Here is a 17192-nt window from a genome sequence, read left to right on the forward strand (position 1 = left end):
TTTCGGGTGAGACATTAAACAGAGGCCCTGTCTGCCTGTTCAGGTGAATGTAAAATATCCCATGGCACTATTCAAAGAGGAGTTGGAGAATTCTTCCAGTTTCCCGACCAACATTTATCCTTCAATCAACATCACCAAAACAGATGACCTGGTCGTTTATCAGTTTAATATTTGAGGGACCTTGCTGTGCACAAATTACCTGCCGCATTTACTTACGTCAAAAAAAGCACTTTGTTGGCTGTGAAGTACTTTGGATGTCCTGAGCAATGTTTCCTCCAAGGTGCACACGTGCGAAGCTGCGCAGTAATCTACAAGGTACCGCGCAGGCCACTCACAAGCTTTTCCATTGCAAATACCGTACAGGCACAGAAATTTAAAGAGACAACGCATTGAAATAAACAGGCTGCGCCCAACGACGTGCAGCTTGGAGGGAACATTGGTCCTGAGGTTATGAAAGGCACAATATAATGCAAGCTCTTCCTTTGCTAGCACAAAGGAAACCAAAGTCTCCTTGGTTACATACATGTTGTCAGTGATCAATCAGCCACAGAGTATAGAGGTAGCGGGGCCAAAATTGCCCTCCGCTCCTTTTGGGGCGGATAATAAAAATTGTTTGGTGAATTACTGCCCCAATCGATGGGGCGGGGAATAGAGGGAAATTGTCCTCTTTTTTTTGTGAAAAATCCTGGGGGCGGTCTTTGGGGCGGCAGAGAGCACAGGGTGGAAAGTGGGTGGTGTCATCAGTGCCGCGTTGCGCTGACGCTTAGCTATGGCCCTGCCCTTCACTCAAAGGGGAGGTATGCTGCGAGGTTTACTTGTCACCCACTGGGCCTCCAGGGAGGGCTTCGGCCTGGCCAGTGGCCCGGCCCCCAAGAGGGGATGCCAAGCTGCCTGTTGGCGGCCTGGCCGAACCTGTGGCTGCCATTGTCGGGCTGATCGCAGAATCAGTCGACAATTAAAATAAAATGGCGGCCATGGCGGTGCACCCTCCCCTTTAAAGGCTGACGCGCCGCCCAGCCATTGGCAGGATCCCGCCGCGCAAAGCTGTCGGGGGCACCGACAAGCGGTGAAACGATTTTTTGAGGGCAATGTTGACTCTGGGTGTGGACCAGGTGGTGCGCGCTTTTATGATGTCACTACCGCCATTCGCACAGATTTTGCGTCTCAAAAAATCAAGAGGGCAATGGCCCGATCATCGAAGGAGGAACCAAGCCACTCAATTCAAATACAAATGTGCTGTGTGATTTGTTCAAATATCTATCTGATAAGCTGCCTTTAATGGGTGGGTTACAACTTGTAAATGATCTGTAATTCTGGTGTAAATCTTGAAGGTATGGTACTGGTACAATTCTCATAACAGAATCATTTTTAAGTAAATTTTAATCAATCACAATTTTAAAGGGAATATTTTAACGACCCCGAGGGAACAATGTGCGTGGGGGCGCGGTTAAGGTGGCTTGTGGCGATTGTTCCGTGCTCCCAGCGTGTTCCCGCCTCCCTGCTATTTTAACCGGCCAGAAATCAGGCACGGGAAAGCTGTCCACCCCAGAGGAGCGGAGCAAAGTCCTGTCCCGATGATATTGGGACGTGCACACTACTTTAAATGTGAGCCTAACTGAAGGTTACATGATCGTAAACCTGCCAGCGAAAGCATGTGGCAGCCAGGATCCTGGCTACAGAATACTCCGGTAATTTAAAAGTTTTTTTTTTTAAAGGTCCCTTGTGGGCATGGAGGAACAGAAGTGCTGCCCCCTCCCTCTCCCATCACAGACTTTCCTGATTCCCCATTTCTTACTTACCTTATCGGGGACTATTTCTGTGAATCCCTGATGGCGACCTGAACTCCCACGAATTTTGACGCCTGCCCACCGGCGGTGACGTTATTCCCGCTGGCTCCGGGTGGGAGTCGGTGTCTGGAATTGCTAATGAGCATCGGTCGTTAAAATCTCCTGGGGTCTCATGCTCCGAGGCCAGACACCTTCGCTGTCTACTGCCTCATTTGAGTTAAAATTGGAGCTTAAGTGAATTATTTTTTTAAGATTCTTCAAATTAACTTGGAATCATTTTATTTTTTTCAGGTGCCTTTAGAGAAACACAATGCTTCTCTTGTCTACAGTTCTGCAGAACAAAACTCTGAGTCCTTGCGGTATGCCATTGATAATGTTGGATTTGAAGCCTGCCTGAGTGAACTATTCCCTCTACCAGTGGATATCAGCACTGTGTGTATCAATATTGTGGGCATGACTTGTCAATCATGTGTGCAGTCAATAGAGGGCCAGATTACTAAAAGGAAAGGCATTGTTGGCATTAAGGTATCTCTCGAACATAGTAATGCTATGGTAAAGTATCTACCTACAATAATCAGCCCTCAGCAGATATGTGAGGCGATTGATGACATGGGCTTTGAAGCATCACTCACTAATCAAAATGCACCTTTGTTTGAGAAGAAAGTTCCCTCACCTGTTGAAGCTATGGTGAAGATGAAGGTGGGAGGTATGACATGCCACTCATGCGTTAGCACAATTGAAGGCAAAATTAGCAAATTGCAAGGCGTACAGCGAATTAAGGTCTCCCTTAGCAACCAGGAAGCAAAAATTGTATACCAGCCTCGTATGATTAAACCAGAAGAGCTCCGAAACCAAATTAATGACGCAGGTTTTCAAGCCACGATCAAGAGCAGACCATCTTCTCTGAAACTGAGCGTGATCAAATCTATTGACTCACAGGATAGAAAAAGAAATAAAACCTTGACATCCAAGAACAAAATGCCAAGCGCTACCCACAACCTCGTTAAAGTGATTCTCCGCATAGAGGGAATGCATTGCAAGTCTTGCGTTGCTAATATTGAAGGAAATATCAGAGAGCTCCCAGGTGTGCAGAGCATCCTGGTGTCTTTGGAGAACAAGAATGCTGTTGCGATGTATGATCCTATCTTGACTAATCCAGCATCATTAAAATTAGTGATTGAGGCTCTCTCACCAGGGAAATTTAAAGTCTATCTTCCAAATGGGATGGAAATGAGAAAGGAAACTTCATTATCAATTCCATTTACACCTTTACTACATCAGTCAAACTGTAATACCGAAAAGCACTCACGAACCACAACCTGCTCCACAGTCATTAGTATTGGAGGAATGACATGTAATTCTTGTGTGCAGTCTATAGAGAGTATGATCTCCCAAAGGAAAGGTGTAAACTTGATCAAAGTATCACTAGCCAAAGAGAAGGGAATGATCCACTACAATCCAGCACTTACAAACTCAGAGGAATTGAGAGCTGCCATAGATGAGATGGGATTTACTGCCTCTGTATCTGGTAGGATAACTACACTTTATGTTTTCCTCCTCTACGTTTTGAATGATAATCTCATTGGGAGGTATTTAGTGAAACATGTAAAATGAACAAACTTAAAAATAAATTAGACGCATTTCTGGAAAGAGAAGGGATTTATGGTGAGATTGAGTGGGACGATTTTAAAATGGAGCAGGTTTCGGGTGGGTGGGGGCGAGGCGAATGTGAAATCCACTCACTATTTTAACTCCCAGGCAGGCGGTCCTTGGCCGGCCACCATATTCTAGGTAAATGGTGGGAGGGAGGTTTGGGAGGATCTCACGGGAAGGAAAGGGGGAAGTTTAGGACAGTGGTGGTCGTGATTTGCCTTGTGGGGCCCAGAGTAGCACTCCTGCATCTCGGCCCCACAAAGCTAAGTGTTTCATCTACCTGGAGGGCCGCTTCGTCCTTCCCACCGGTGGCTTTCCCGCTCAGGCAAGCCTCAGTTAAAATACCATAGGGGTCCTACTGACATCATAGGATCCTGATGAGCATTTATGGACAAGGCTCCCGCTTGAGTCTGACGGCACCCCTTCCACTACCAAAACCAGCGGTGTTAAAATCAGAGATCGGTGGGAACGGAGTGGAAAATTGTAGCGCTCCCTTTTAATTGCTCGACCGCTCTGTCCCAGAAGGCAGAAGTAAAACTCCGCTCAGGGTTAATCTGCCAAATTGCTGTGGCCTTTTCTTGTTCCTGAAAATTCTTATAAATTGTTTGTTGTCATAAAAGTCTTTTGAGGGAAAGAGAAGTAATGTCACTCTTTGATCTTGGATATTTATTTCCGGACATGTTAGCTCTGATTGGGTCCCCTTGATCACAAGACCTGATTAGTCCCCTTGGAGGATAAGGCACACCCAGCAGTTTCTCTGGAATGTATAATTAGAACTGCCCTGTCTTTGCAAAGTGTAATTCGAACCATTCTGACTGCTGACTTCAGACAGAAGAGCTCACTTGGAACAGTCAGGGCTTACTCTCACTCCCCCAAACAAGGTCCTACCCCCATCTCCAAATTTGTGACCTCCCCCCAGCCCAAGTTCCTGACCTGGTCACCCCCAGCCTAAGTTCCCGCCCCCACTCCCCCAAGTTCCTGACCTTCTTCCCCCACTGCCCCCCCCCCCACTCCTTGGGTTCCTGACCTTCTCCCCCTGCTCACTTTCCTCTCCCACGGATTCGTAACCTTCTCCCCTCAACAAGTTCCTGACCTCCCCCACCCCCGCCATAGATGGGGCATTATGTGTGGGTTACGGATTTTTAACAGGTTCATTGGATGTGAGGTGAATAATGACCCCAACGCGCCCCCTCCCCCCCAACCCGAGGCTGTTTCTTTTTTTCTCCTTGTCTCTAATGGCAGCTATTCATTATATCACCATTCACATCCTATCTTGACTAATGTTTTTCTAACTCCTGGCATTACCATTTGAATTTGGGCCATCATCTTTTTGTCTCTCTAATCTCTCGTGCCTTCCACCCTTTCACAGCTCTTCCCTTTTGTTCTATTTTCCCCTCCCCCTTTAAGTGCTTGTTCAGAATGTGTTCTTTCCGAACATCCTCCAGTTCTGACGAAGGGTCGTCGACTCGAAACATTAATTCTGCTTTCACTCCACAGATGCTGCCTGATTCGCTGAGATTTCCAGCATTTTGTTTTTATTCCAGGTTCCAGCATCCACAGTATTTTGCTTTTGTATTAGTGCCAGTGTCGTGACTTCTGGATTTCATTCAGTCTTACCATCTGGGTCCCGTTCTCGCTCTCAACCCCCCCTTTAGACCTGGATCACATTCTTCCTTATCCCCACTGTGCTCTCCCTACTCTTTACCCCTCCGCCGAGTTCCTGACCTTCTCTCTCCCTCCCTCTCCTTCTCATCCTTACTTCCCCTTTCCTTTTCATTCCCTCCACCTCCCTCTCCCCCTCCCCCCATCCCATCCTTCCCCCATCCCATCCCCTCGTTCCCCACTCCCCCACATCCCATCTCCCCCTTCTCCCTCCCATCTCCCCTTTCCCCCAATCTTCCCCTCCCCCACATCCCATCTCCACTTTCCCCCAATCTCCCCCTCCCCCACATCCCATCTCCCCTTCCCCCACATCCCATCCCCCCCCATCCCATCTCCCCCTCCCATCTCCCCCTCCCCCACATCCCATCTCCCCTTACTCCAATCTCCTCCTCCCCTACATCCCACATCCCCTTCCCCCCAATCTCCCCCTCCCCCACATCCCACATCCCCTTCCCCCCAATCTCCCCCTCTCCCCTTACAATCTACTCGCGGGCCGTGACCCACGGAGCTGAACAAAAAGTTAATCGAGCGCGCGAACGGGAAAGGGGCGGGGCTGAGTGCGCGGGGGCGAGCGTGCGAACGGGAAAGGGGGCGGGGCCGAGCGCGCGCGTGTGCAAAAGAGTACCAAAATGTTCGTGGAGATAATCAGTGCGTTTATTTGATCCTGGAATATGGATGTTGGGAACATGAAAGGCTCCCCTTCAGGAATGCCAACCAAGTCCTCGAGTCACTCCACGCCGACCAAAAAAGAACTGTCCGCTGAAAGGAAGCATTCTTCCAGTGATTATATCCTTGAGGTTCTACCATTCAAGTCCAGCTCAGATGACCAAAATAATGAAGTACACGCAGCAACAAAAAAATGTTTCCTGCAGGTTACTGGCATGAATTGTGCCTCTTGTGTTGACAGTATTGAAAGAAAACTTCAAAAAGTAGAAGGTGAGTAATGTTTTTATGCTGCACCTTTATTTAGTGATGCATACTAGTCAGCCTAAAGTAGTTATGGACACTTTTGTTTTTGTAGCTGAAGAAAAAAATAACATGCTAGATTTTTTTAAAATCTCAGAATTTATGTTGTACCTTTCGTATTGTACTTTTGCCATAGGGTGCGTTTGGCACAGTTGGTAGAAACATAGAAACATAGAAAATAGGTGCAGGAGTAGGTCATTCGGCCCTGTGAGCCTGCACCACTATTCAATAAGATCATGGCTGATCATGCAACTTCAGTACCCCTTGCCTGCTTTCTCTCCATACCCCTTGATCCCTTTAGCCGTAAGGGACACATCTAACTCCCTCTTGAATATATCTAACGAACTGGCCTCAACAACTTTCTGTGGTAGAGGTTCACAATTCTCTGAGTGAAGAAGTTTCTCCTCATCACGATCCTAAATGGCTTACATAGCACATTCACTTCTGAGTCAGAAGGTCGTGGGTCAAGCTCCACTCCAAAATGTAAGTGCATAATCTAGGGTGATACTTAGGTGCAGTGCAGAGGGAGTGCAACATTGTCAGGTATGCTATCTTTTGGAAGAGATGTTAAATTGAGGCCCTGCCTGCAAGTTCAGGTGGACATATAGGCCCAGAAATTCCTCTCGAGGACTTCCCGCAGGCAAAGCACTGTAGAATAGAAATAAAATGCGCACTTACCTTAAGCTGTTGCACCCACTTGAGATCCCGGTCTGGAGTCCTCTCATGATTGCGTGTGCAGTGCATTCATGTTGGGATGTCTGCAAGAGTCACGTGGACCTGGACACCCAATCACAGGTAAGTATTTTCTCATTCATAGTAATAGGAGATTTGTAAGTTACGAATCTCGTATTACTATGAATGCGAAAAACCCCAAAACGCACAAACACTACATAAAACATTTTTTTAAAACTGCTCGCCTAATACACTAATAGAAATGAAAGTTGTTAAATGTTTTTTTAAAGAAAAAAAAATTGCCGATTTAAAAAAAAAAAGTTAGGGTTAGGGTTTAAAATAACATTACCTGATTGGCCAGGGTTTTAACATATGTTTTTTAAAATTTTATTTTAATCGTGTTTTTGATATATTTTTAAACTCTTACGCCTGTAAAAGTAGGCTATGCGCCTGCTTCTATCAGGCGCAAGAGTTTTGAGGTCATTTGCCAGGCAAGATATGCGTAAATCTCGCAATCTTGCCCGTACAAATGTCCTCGCTCCTGTGGATGATCTGTCGACAGATCGGAAAAGCAGGTTTTCAGCGCATGCGCATTGTGCGCTGAAAACCGGCTTTTCTGATGCCTTCCCAGGTCCGTAGAAATTTCGTACGGGCCCAGGATGTCGAAATTTCCACGCCATCATATCCTATAACTCTATTCAGAGAAGAGCAGGGAAGTTCTTCCAGAGTCTTGATCAACATTTATCCCTCAATAAGTGTCACCAAAACAGATTATCTGGTCCTTTATTTGATTGATGTTTGTTGGATATTGTGCAAATTAGTGGTTGTACTACCTGCAAAACCACATTTTTGCGGTCAGAGGCGAAGGAATGGCACTCACCGTTCACCTCGCTGACAGCTGCCCACATAGTTTATGCGGTCTTTAGAGCGGAGACTTGTCTAATCCGGTGCCTGATCCAGCGTGTCGCTCTCTGCAATGTATCTATGGCATCTGTGAGCGGGTCAAGAAACAGCGAGGCTCTTCAACCAATCAGAATCCTCACTGAGACATGCAGAGTCTGAACTAAGATGTATAAATTAGATTTAAATCATGTAGAGAAAGCTGAATAAAGATTGGGAAAGACAGATGTGATTTCAGAGAGAGATAAAAGAGACAGACAGAAAAAGTAAAAAAAAATGTTTTATTTTGTTTTAAATCTCTGATACTAATTAACCTCCTGAGGGCATGAGACTCCACACTTTTAAAATTAAATTTTCAGGGCCAGAGAGGATTTTTGACAATAATTATCAATTATCATGCCATTAAAAATTTGCTTACTCCTAAATGCACCAGCCCTAACTTTTTATAACGTCTTTAGTGGGGAACGAGTGGGAAAGTACCCCAAGTTTTCACCATTGCATCTCCTTCAATGCCATGTCTATTGGCTTGGACTGTTATAGCGCAACCTGTGGAGGAGCGGGGTATCTGACAGCAACTTCCGATTTCCACGTTTAACTGTGCATGTATGGATGCCAGAAGTTGCTGTCCGATTTACTCCATAATAACAGTGAGCGCTATTAGACTCACCATTATTATTAATACAAAATCTGGTACAACGACTACACTGCAAAAGAAAAAGCTCTTTGTTGGCTCTTGAGCGTGAAAGGTGGTGACTGATGTTTTTGGCAAAAAAGGTTCTCTGAAACCAACTGGAAGGAGAGGAGGTTGGTACAAATGTCAGCTGTGGCTCAGTGGGTAGCACACTCGCCTCTGAATCAAAAGATTGTGGGTTCATGTCCCACTCCAGCGACTTGAGCACATAAATCTAGGTTGACACTCGTGTGCAATCCTTCTTTCCTTCTCTTCTCTTCTTCTTACCTACCTACTCTGGACCTTTACTGACTCCATATGGCTGCCTTGGAAGCTGCAGTAATTGGAGCAGAAAGAAGGAAAATTCATCAGATCCTGGGTCCCAACTCCACCCCCCCCCCCCCCCCCCAACTGCCATGTGCATGTGGTAGGTGAGAAAGAATTAGTCGTCCTGGCAGGTGGATGTAAATCTTGGTTGGGATGATGAGGCGGCAGTAAGCCTCATCACATACATTTCTTGATATTCTCCATTGTACCATTGCTCGATTTTAGGTGCGGTTGTGGAGAAGGATTTCCCATATTATGTACTTCAGATTTTCTTAAATGCCTATATCATTTCCTGCCCCAAGTTCCTCCTTCTCGTTTGGTGCAATTTGGGCCTAGGAATTCTGCACCCTCTCCCTCTGGCGGAATGCCAGAGGCCTGTTACAGTGGGAGAAAGAGCGCAAAGCCTGTTTTTTCCATTTGCTACACCAGTTATTCTTGTAGCCTCCTTCAATCTGTCAATTTAGTATTCATTTATGTTACAGGCCCCTTCTTGTTGTGGACCTACACCGCCCACCCATTGAAGTCAATGGAAATAAAAATCGGGATTGATATCAAACCAGTTGCCGATTTTACATCATCTGCTTTAAACTTTTTAGGGATACGGTAGCATAGTGCTTATGTTACTGGACGAGTAATCCAGAGGCTTGGACTAATGGCAGCTGGGGAATTTAAATTCTGCTACTTAATTAAATAAATCTGGAATAAAAAGCTGGTATCAGGAATGGTGACTACGGGCTGGAAATTCCGCAACCTTCCGCTGAGTTTTTTGGCGGTATTTCAACGTTTTGGTTGGAAAACGGTGCGGCGGGAAATTCGCTGAAGTCTTGCACCGGTGATTTTGAAATATTGCTGGGGAGCGGACTGCCGGCGTGCAAGACTGGAACAAGTGCTTTCGCCCGATATTTGCCTCAGCGGTCACCCGTAGATGGGACCAAAAAAAATGCCGAGGAAAAACCTGTCGATGCAGCCCTTGGAATGGCGATAGGTATGAAACCCTGCAAAAAAGGTAAGTTAAAGTTTAAAAAAAAAAAATTATTTTGCAGCGATTTGCTCGAAAAAGGTCTTGTGACTGTTTTGTGATTTTGTTTTTTGTTTTTTGGAAAAAAAAGTGTTTTCCCCCCTCCCTAGGCCCAACTTATATCGGTCTGGGAGAAAAGTTGCAGAAAATTCGTGGTTTGTGCCGCGAATCTTCATGCAACGCCGATTTTTTTCCGCCGGGTGCTATTTTTCCCCTTTTTTCCTGAATGTTCAGCCTTGAAATCATAGCGGAGTCAGAGCGGTATTTTTTGCAGAAAAAAAACACTATGACCCAAAACCGAATTTCTAGCCCCATCATGAAACTACCGGATTGTCATTTAAAAAGCATTTAGGGCTAGAAGTTCAGATTTTGCCCCTATCGGGATTTTTCCATTATTTTACGGCAAAGATACCACTAAAAACAGCCATTATTTAAGGGGGTAAAATTGGCAAAAAATTCTGTCCCAACGGTAAAAATCGGCATTGCACGAGGATTCAAGGTGGAAACCGCAGTCCTCGCTAACTTTAGCCCGAGGCCTATCACCGCCAAAAATACAGGCCCTGGGAGGGGAGAAAACACACAAAAAAACCCCAGCAAAAATCAAAAAATAATCAGAAAACTGAAAAAGAATTAAAAAAATAAAAACGTCAACTTTTTTTGTAGGTCTTCATACCTTTGTTGTTTCTGGGGCTTCAACGCAGGCTTTTCTTAGGCGTTTTTTTTCCACCCTGAGTACGGGTTCGCTGAACGGCCAATTTTAAGCGGTGCGTTTTTGGGGGCGTTGCATGTGGTCAATCGCTTTTCGGCGATATTTCAAAACTGCCATTTGTTACCTTTGGCCAATTTAGGCAAGTACTTTTTACCGGCAAAAAGGTGAACTCTCGCTGAAAATAACGTGCATAAGGCTGGCCAATTTCTCCCCCCTAATGTTCTTCAGGGAAGGAAATCTGGCGTGCTTACCCGGTCTGATCTATATGTGACTCCAGACCCACAGCAATGTGGTTGACTCTTAACTGCCCTCTGAAATGGCCTAGCAAGCCACTCAGTTGTATATTACCTTCTCTAGGGCAATTAGAACATAAAAAATAGGAGCAGGAAGGAGTAGGCCATTTGGCCCCTCGAGCCTGCTCCGCATTCAATAAGATCATGGTTGATCTGATCTTGGCCTCAATTCCACTTCCCTGCCCGCTCCCCATAACCCTTGACTCCCTTATTGTTCAGAAATATGTATAAGAGATAGGAGCAAGAACATAAGAAATAGGAACATTAGGGATGGTCAATAAATGCTGACCTAGACAGCGACGCCCACATCTCGTTAATGAATAAAATAAAACTAGTGCACAAAGTCAAAATCTACCCCATTCACTTAGAATCAGCTATGATCTTGAGCTGAATTGCAATCCAAGTCTGAACAACAAGGACCTTATTTCACACATTATGCAAGCTTTTTCTATTGTCATATATTGCTTTCATAAATATAAACAGCTTACCAGATTTTTTTTTGTTTTTGTTTATTTTACAACTGTGTTTCTACTAAATCTGAAATAATATTTCAAATGTAACTTGTATCTTTTAGGTATACATTCAGTTCTGGTAGCTCTAATGGCAGGAAAAGCAGAAGTCAAGTATAATCCAGACATCATCCAGCCTACTGACATTGCAGGATTCATCCAAGATCTGGGTTTTGGAGCTACGGTTATAGAAGACAATGTTAGTTCGGCTGAAAAGTTGGAACTTATTGTAAGTATGTTTCATGTTATGTAACATGATTAATGTTACTGAGTTCAGTCATTATGTCAAACCATTATGAGCAATGGTTATTTAAATCTCTTACGGGGTGAAATTGCCTCCTTGGCATAAAACTAGTGTTGCAATTACTGATCTTAGTGAATAGGCACAGGAATTTAATATCTTGTACCATTGACTGGAGTCAATCGCTTTATTACTGAAATATTTATAATGTTTAACAGTTAAGAATGGTGACCCTATTATGAAAGAAAATGTTTTAAAAATAAGTTGCTTATAATTCATAATACTGTACCTTCTTTGTAATTAGTTTAAATGGATCAGTTGAAGTCACTTACTCTATGCCTGAGCGTGGCAGTACAATCCTTTTGAGGGAGATATGAGAGTGCGCAAACAACAACAACTTGTATTTATATAGCGCCTTTAACGTTGTAAAATGTCCCAAGGCTCTTCACAGGAGTATTATGAGATTTAAAAAAAATTATACCAAGCCATAAAAGGAGAAATTAGGGCAGATGACCAAAAGCTTGGTCAAAAAAGTAGGTTTTAAGGAGCATCTTAAAGGAGGAAAGAGAGGTAGAGAGGCGGACAGGTTTAGGCAGGGAGTTCCAGAGCTTAGGGCCGAGGCAACTGAAGGCACTGCCACCAATGGTTGAGTGATTATAATCAGGAATGCTCAAGAGGGCAGAATTAGAGGAGCGCAGACATAATCTCGGGGATTTGTGGGGCTGGAGGAGATTAGAGATAGGGAGGGGCGACGCCAAGGAAGGATTTGAAAACAAGGAGGAGAATTTTGAAATCAAGGCGTTGCTCAACTGGGAGCCACTGTAGGTTAGCGAGCATAGGGGTGATGGGTGAACGGGACTTGGTGTGAGTTAACACACTGACAACCGAGTTTTGGATGACCTCAAGTTTATGTAGGTTAGAATGTGGGAAGCCAACTTGGAGTGCATTGGAATAGTCAAATCTAGAGGTAACAAAGGATGAGGGTTTTAGCAACGGATGAGCTGAGGCAAGGGCAGAGATGGACGATGTTACGGAGTTTATATAGGTTCATTCCTGTAGACAATCTACAAACATTAACATAAATGGGATTTGTTGGTCTGGGGATATCTCTGAATAAATTGCACGTGCTGTCTGAATGAGGTCACAATATTGGTGCTTTCATTCGTATATATTTATAAAAAACTTGCCAGATAGTTGGAGATTGTGCAGAGAATTCAATTTTCAGCATGATTTTGAGCTGTTTTTTTTGGTCTTATAACACTCCTGTGAAGCATCTTAGCACATTTTACTACGTTAAAGGCGCTATATAAATACAAGTTATTGTTATTGCAGCATGTGGCAGCCCGGCCCGGAAATCGGCGCAGTCCCGGCCTGCAAGACCATCAGCAGGCTGGGGCCATTGGAGGGAGCAGCGCGTGCTGCTGCAGGAGGGCGATGGCTGCGAAGCCAGGCCGCTGATTGCAGTGCGGACAGGCACAGCAGGAGGGACGAAGGAGCGGCAAGAGTTTGTAGATGGAAGTGACCATGGCCCAGGAGAGGCGTGAGTTTGGGGCTCAGAAGAGGCGAGGGCCAAGGGGCAGCACGGGCCAGCTCGCACTGTGATATATATGCGTGCTAGATCCGGGCAGCAGAGCTGGTCTCCAGTCATCTTGGGTAATCCTTACCACTGGACCAAGACCTAGCTCTGTCAAGCCCGTGTGGTGGCTGGTGTGCAACGGCCACCACACGTTAACAAAATCCACACACAGGCATCTTCCACCCTTCAAGATGCAGTTCCAGATCTGGAATATTAGTTCGGGATCTGGAACATTGTAACACGTGTGAACTCATCCCTTTTTGGCGTGGAAGCAAGTCATCCTCGCTTCGAGGGACTGCCTATGATGATAATGATTGTTATTGTTAGGCAAATTATCTTAATGATTTGATTCTCTTGCTTTTCCAATTGTATTTAGCCCTGAATAATCCTGAACATTTAATTAACAATATTAGTATTGTCTTTCTCATACAAGATATTCCTTTTTCTTATAACATAACTTGGTTTCTTTAGATTACCGGAATTAATTGTGCCTCTTGTGTTCACAATATTGAATCAACGTTGATAAAAGTTAAAGGCATTTTGTATGTATCGGTAGCCCTCGCCACCAGCAAAGCACACTTTAAACTGGATCCAGAATTACTGGGCCCGCGTGATGTCATCAGAATGGTTGAGGTATGTCCAATCCTGTATTATGTACCACTCTGAATGGTTGAAAGTAATCCTGTGATTATCCTTGATGATTATAGCCAGTACAATTGATTGCATTTTTGAATCTGTAAAACTCATTATATAGTATAAGTTTGTCTAACTCATAGTGATGTGAAAATGCATTGAACTGCAATGAAGTCATATTTAGAACAGCCTATGAACTCACCCCTACTCTTCTTTTCACAATGATGACAAGGTCCCACTTGCCCTTGCCGACCCCCCCCCCCCCCCCCCCCCCCCGCCAAACTCTGCATTTACTGTATAATCTTTTGCTTTTCCACTACCTACAACATGATCCCAATACCTACCACACCATCCCCTCTTCACTCTTCTACCAGCTCCACTTTCAGCTGTCCTGCTTCAGCACCTTCCTGTACAACTTTAGTATCAGCCACAGCTCAGTGGGTAGTACTCTTGCCTCCGAGTCAGAAGATTGTGGGTTCAAGTTCCACTCCAGTGACTTGAGCACAAAATCTAGGCTGACACTCCAGTGCAGTACTGAGGGAGTGCTGCATTGTCGGAGGTGTCCTCTTTTGAATGAGACATTAAACCAAGGACCATCTACCCTCTCGGGTGGATCCATGGCACTATTTTGAAGGCATACCAACATCCCCAGCATCGAGATATTGCTCACGCTCGGGTAGCTCCGATGGACGGGTCACGTTGTCCGCCTGCCTGATACAAGACTCCCGAAGCAAGCACTCTATTCCAAGCTCTCATGGCAAGCGAGTCCCAGGAGGGCAGAGAAAATGCTTCAAAGACACCCTCAAAGCTCATCCCCACCGACTCTTGGGAATCCCTGGCCCAAGACCGCTCAAGGTGGAGGAAAAGCATTCGAAAAGGCGCCGAACACTTTGAGTCTCTACTTCGGGAGCACGAGGAAGCCAAGTACAAACAGTGAAAGGAGCGTACGACAAATCAAGCACCCCACACACCCGTCCCTTCAACCACCACCTACCCACCTGTGACAGAGTCTGTAGATCCCGCATCGGACTCATTAGTCACCTTAGAGCTCATATTAGTGTGGAAGCAAGACATCCTCGACTCCGGGGAACTGTATAAGAAGATTTTGAAGAAGAACAGGGGACTTCTCCCCAGTTCAATAACTATCCGTCAGCCAACATTACTAAAACAGATTATCTGGTCATTAACACATTGCTGATTGTGGAATACGCGCAAGTTGCTTGCCACGTTTCTTGCATTATAACACATTGGCTGTAAAGCGCATTGGGACATTTTGAGGTCATGAAAGGCGTTCTACCCATAGCAGATGCAACACCTGTTCATTCACCTTCTCCCACATCATTGTCCAAGTTTTTTTATTTATTCGTTCCAGGGATGTGGACTTCACTGGCAAGGCCAGTATTTATTGCCCATCCCTAATTGCCCTTGAGAAGTTGGGGGTGAGCCGCCACCTTGAACCACTGCTGTGCGTATGGTAAAGGTACTCCCACAGTGCTGTTAGGGAGGGAGTTTCAGGACTTTGACCCAGTGACAATGAAGGAACGGCGATATATTTCCAAGTCAGGATGGTGTGTAGCTTGGAGGGGCTCTTGCAGGTGATGGTGTTCCCATGCGCCTGCTGCCCTTGTCCTTCTAAGTAGAAGTCGCGGGTTTGGGAGGTGCTGCCTAAGAAGCCGTGGCGAGTTGCTGCAGTGCCAAACATTCCTTCCTTGTGAGGCAGCTATTTATGTGTACTTCCCCCGATCTAGTACATTGTATTCATTGCTCATGCTGTGTTCTCTACACTGGAGAGAACAAAGGTATATTTGGTCATACTTTGCCAAACACGTCGGTTCTGACCACAAGTGCATCTCTGATCTCTCTGTATTTTAGGGGTGGAAATTCAATTGCGCCTCAGTTGGGATGGTGTCCCGGGCGGGGCAGTACATTTTGTGCCGGCAAATGGTTTGCGTCTGCTGCCGCAAAATTCATCAGCTGGGCCCGGAGTTGGAACGAGGCGCTAAGGGAGGCGTTGCACGCCTCTTTTAGGGCACTAGGCCGGCTGAGCAAGGGAAAATCCCGAGCTAATGAGTCAGCCTCAGAGCACGAAAACAGAGGCCAGGGGGTATAGAAAAACTTGGAAAAAAACCCACCAAAAACATTCCCAATACATAGCTCATGCCACGCCACCACAACATAAATCGCAAAAACAAGATGTTTTCAAACAATCACACTTACCTCGGGTCAGCATTACTTACCTGACTGCAGCCACTACAGCTTGGAATGCCTGCTTTTACAGGCGTTCCTCGCAGGATGCTCTATGGAGCGCTACGGGTTGGGCGTAATTCAAAAATCGAGCCGGTGTCGCAACCAGGGGCAGTGCACACCAGCTCGCCTCTCCCAGGCGGTAGTGCTCCGCCCCCTCCGTTGATACCGGCGCCGAATGTCTCAGCGGGGCGCTGGAAGCTGGCCGTCCGGGCGCAACTGCTTTCCACCGCTTCACCCCTTAGTGTTTTTACTGCCTCTCCCATTCATGCATTTTTCTTTCTTTGATTCTTTCCTGCTTTCTTTCTCCCCCATCTACCCCCCCCCCTCCCACCCCCACCCCCACCCTCGGCATTTTGTCTTCCTTTTGTGTAACTAACTTATTTAAAGTTTATTATTTACTGAACTTCATTTCCGTTATAGGGACTTGGTTTTGGTGCTTCTTTAGTCAAAAGAGAGACAGCAATACATAATTTGGAGCATAAAGAGGAAATAAAACAGTAAGCCCATCATTTATTTTCTTAAGAGAAATAGAGAACATTGGTTTACTATGAATGATAATTATATTTACATTTTTGTCTCCATTCTAGGTGGAAGAAGTCCTTCTTGTTCAGCCTTGTTTTTGGCATCCCTGTCCTTGGCCTAATAATATACATTATAGTGTTGGATAACATGCACAAAGGCTCCATGCCCCCTGAACAAAACATTATTCCAGGTTTATCAATTCTTAATCTGGCTTTCTTTGTTCTGTGTACTCCTGTGCAGGTGAGGCAACAACAGAAAGCTTTATTGACAATGCAAAAATAACATCCAGTAATCCTGGCGGACAGTATAGTTGAGTTGAATCTAAATTAACATGTAGTGTAGGCCAGGGACAAATCTTTTTAAAACAAAAAAAGGTTCGGTATTCACTAAGGAGGACACAAACAACCTTCCGGATAAAAAAGGGGTCAGAGGGTCTAGTAAGGAGGAGGAACTGAGGGAAATCCTTATTAGTCGGGAAATTGTGTTGGGGAAATTGATGGGATTGAAGGCCGATAAATCCCCAGGGCCTGATGGACTGCATCCCAGAGTACTTAAGGAGGTGGCCTTGGAAATAGCGGATGCATTGACAGTCATTTTCCAACATTCCATTGACTCTGGATCAGTTCCTATCGAGTGGAGGGTAGCCAATGTAACCCCACTTTTTAAAAAAGGAGGGAGAGAAAAAACAGGGAATTATAGACCGGTCAGCCTGACATCGGTAGTGGGTAAAATGATGGAATCAATTATTAAGGATGTCATAGCAGCGCATTTGGAAAGAAGTGACATGATAGGTCCATGTCAGCATGG

General features: G+C 45.3%; 1 protein-coding gene across 1 annotated transcript in view; it reads left to right on the plus strand.

Annotated features, from left to right (window-relative positions):
• The window catches only part of LOC139274653 (copper-transporting ATPase 2-like), a 94882-nt gene that overhangs the window by 9808 nt on the left and 67882 nt on the right, over positions 1 to 17192 (plus strand). The window contains exons 3-8 of the mRNA XM_070891332.1: positions 2079 to 3315; positions 5796 to 6038; positions 11232 to 11395; positions 13455 to 13616; positions 16284 to 16360; positions 16451 to 16625. Of these exons, the coding sequence (XP_070747433.1) occupies positions 2079 to 3315; positions 5796 to 6038; positions 11232 to 11395; positions 13455 to 13616; positions 16284 to 16360; positions 16451 to 16625 (2058 nt within the window). The remainder of the gene's footprint in view (positions 1 to 2078; positions 3316 to 5795; positions 6039 to 11231; positions 11396 to 13454; positions 13617 to 16283; positions 16361 to 16450; positions 16626 to 17192) is intronic.

This window comes from Pristiophorus japonicus, chromosome 10, assembly GCF_044704955.1.
Source record: "Pristiophorus japonicus isolate sPriJap1 chromosome 10, sPriJap1.hap1, whole genome shotgun sequence".
NCBI classification, from domain to species: Eukaryota; Metazoa; Chordata; class Chondrichthyes; family Pristiophoridae; genus Pristiophorus; species Pristiophorus japonicus.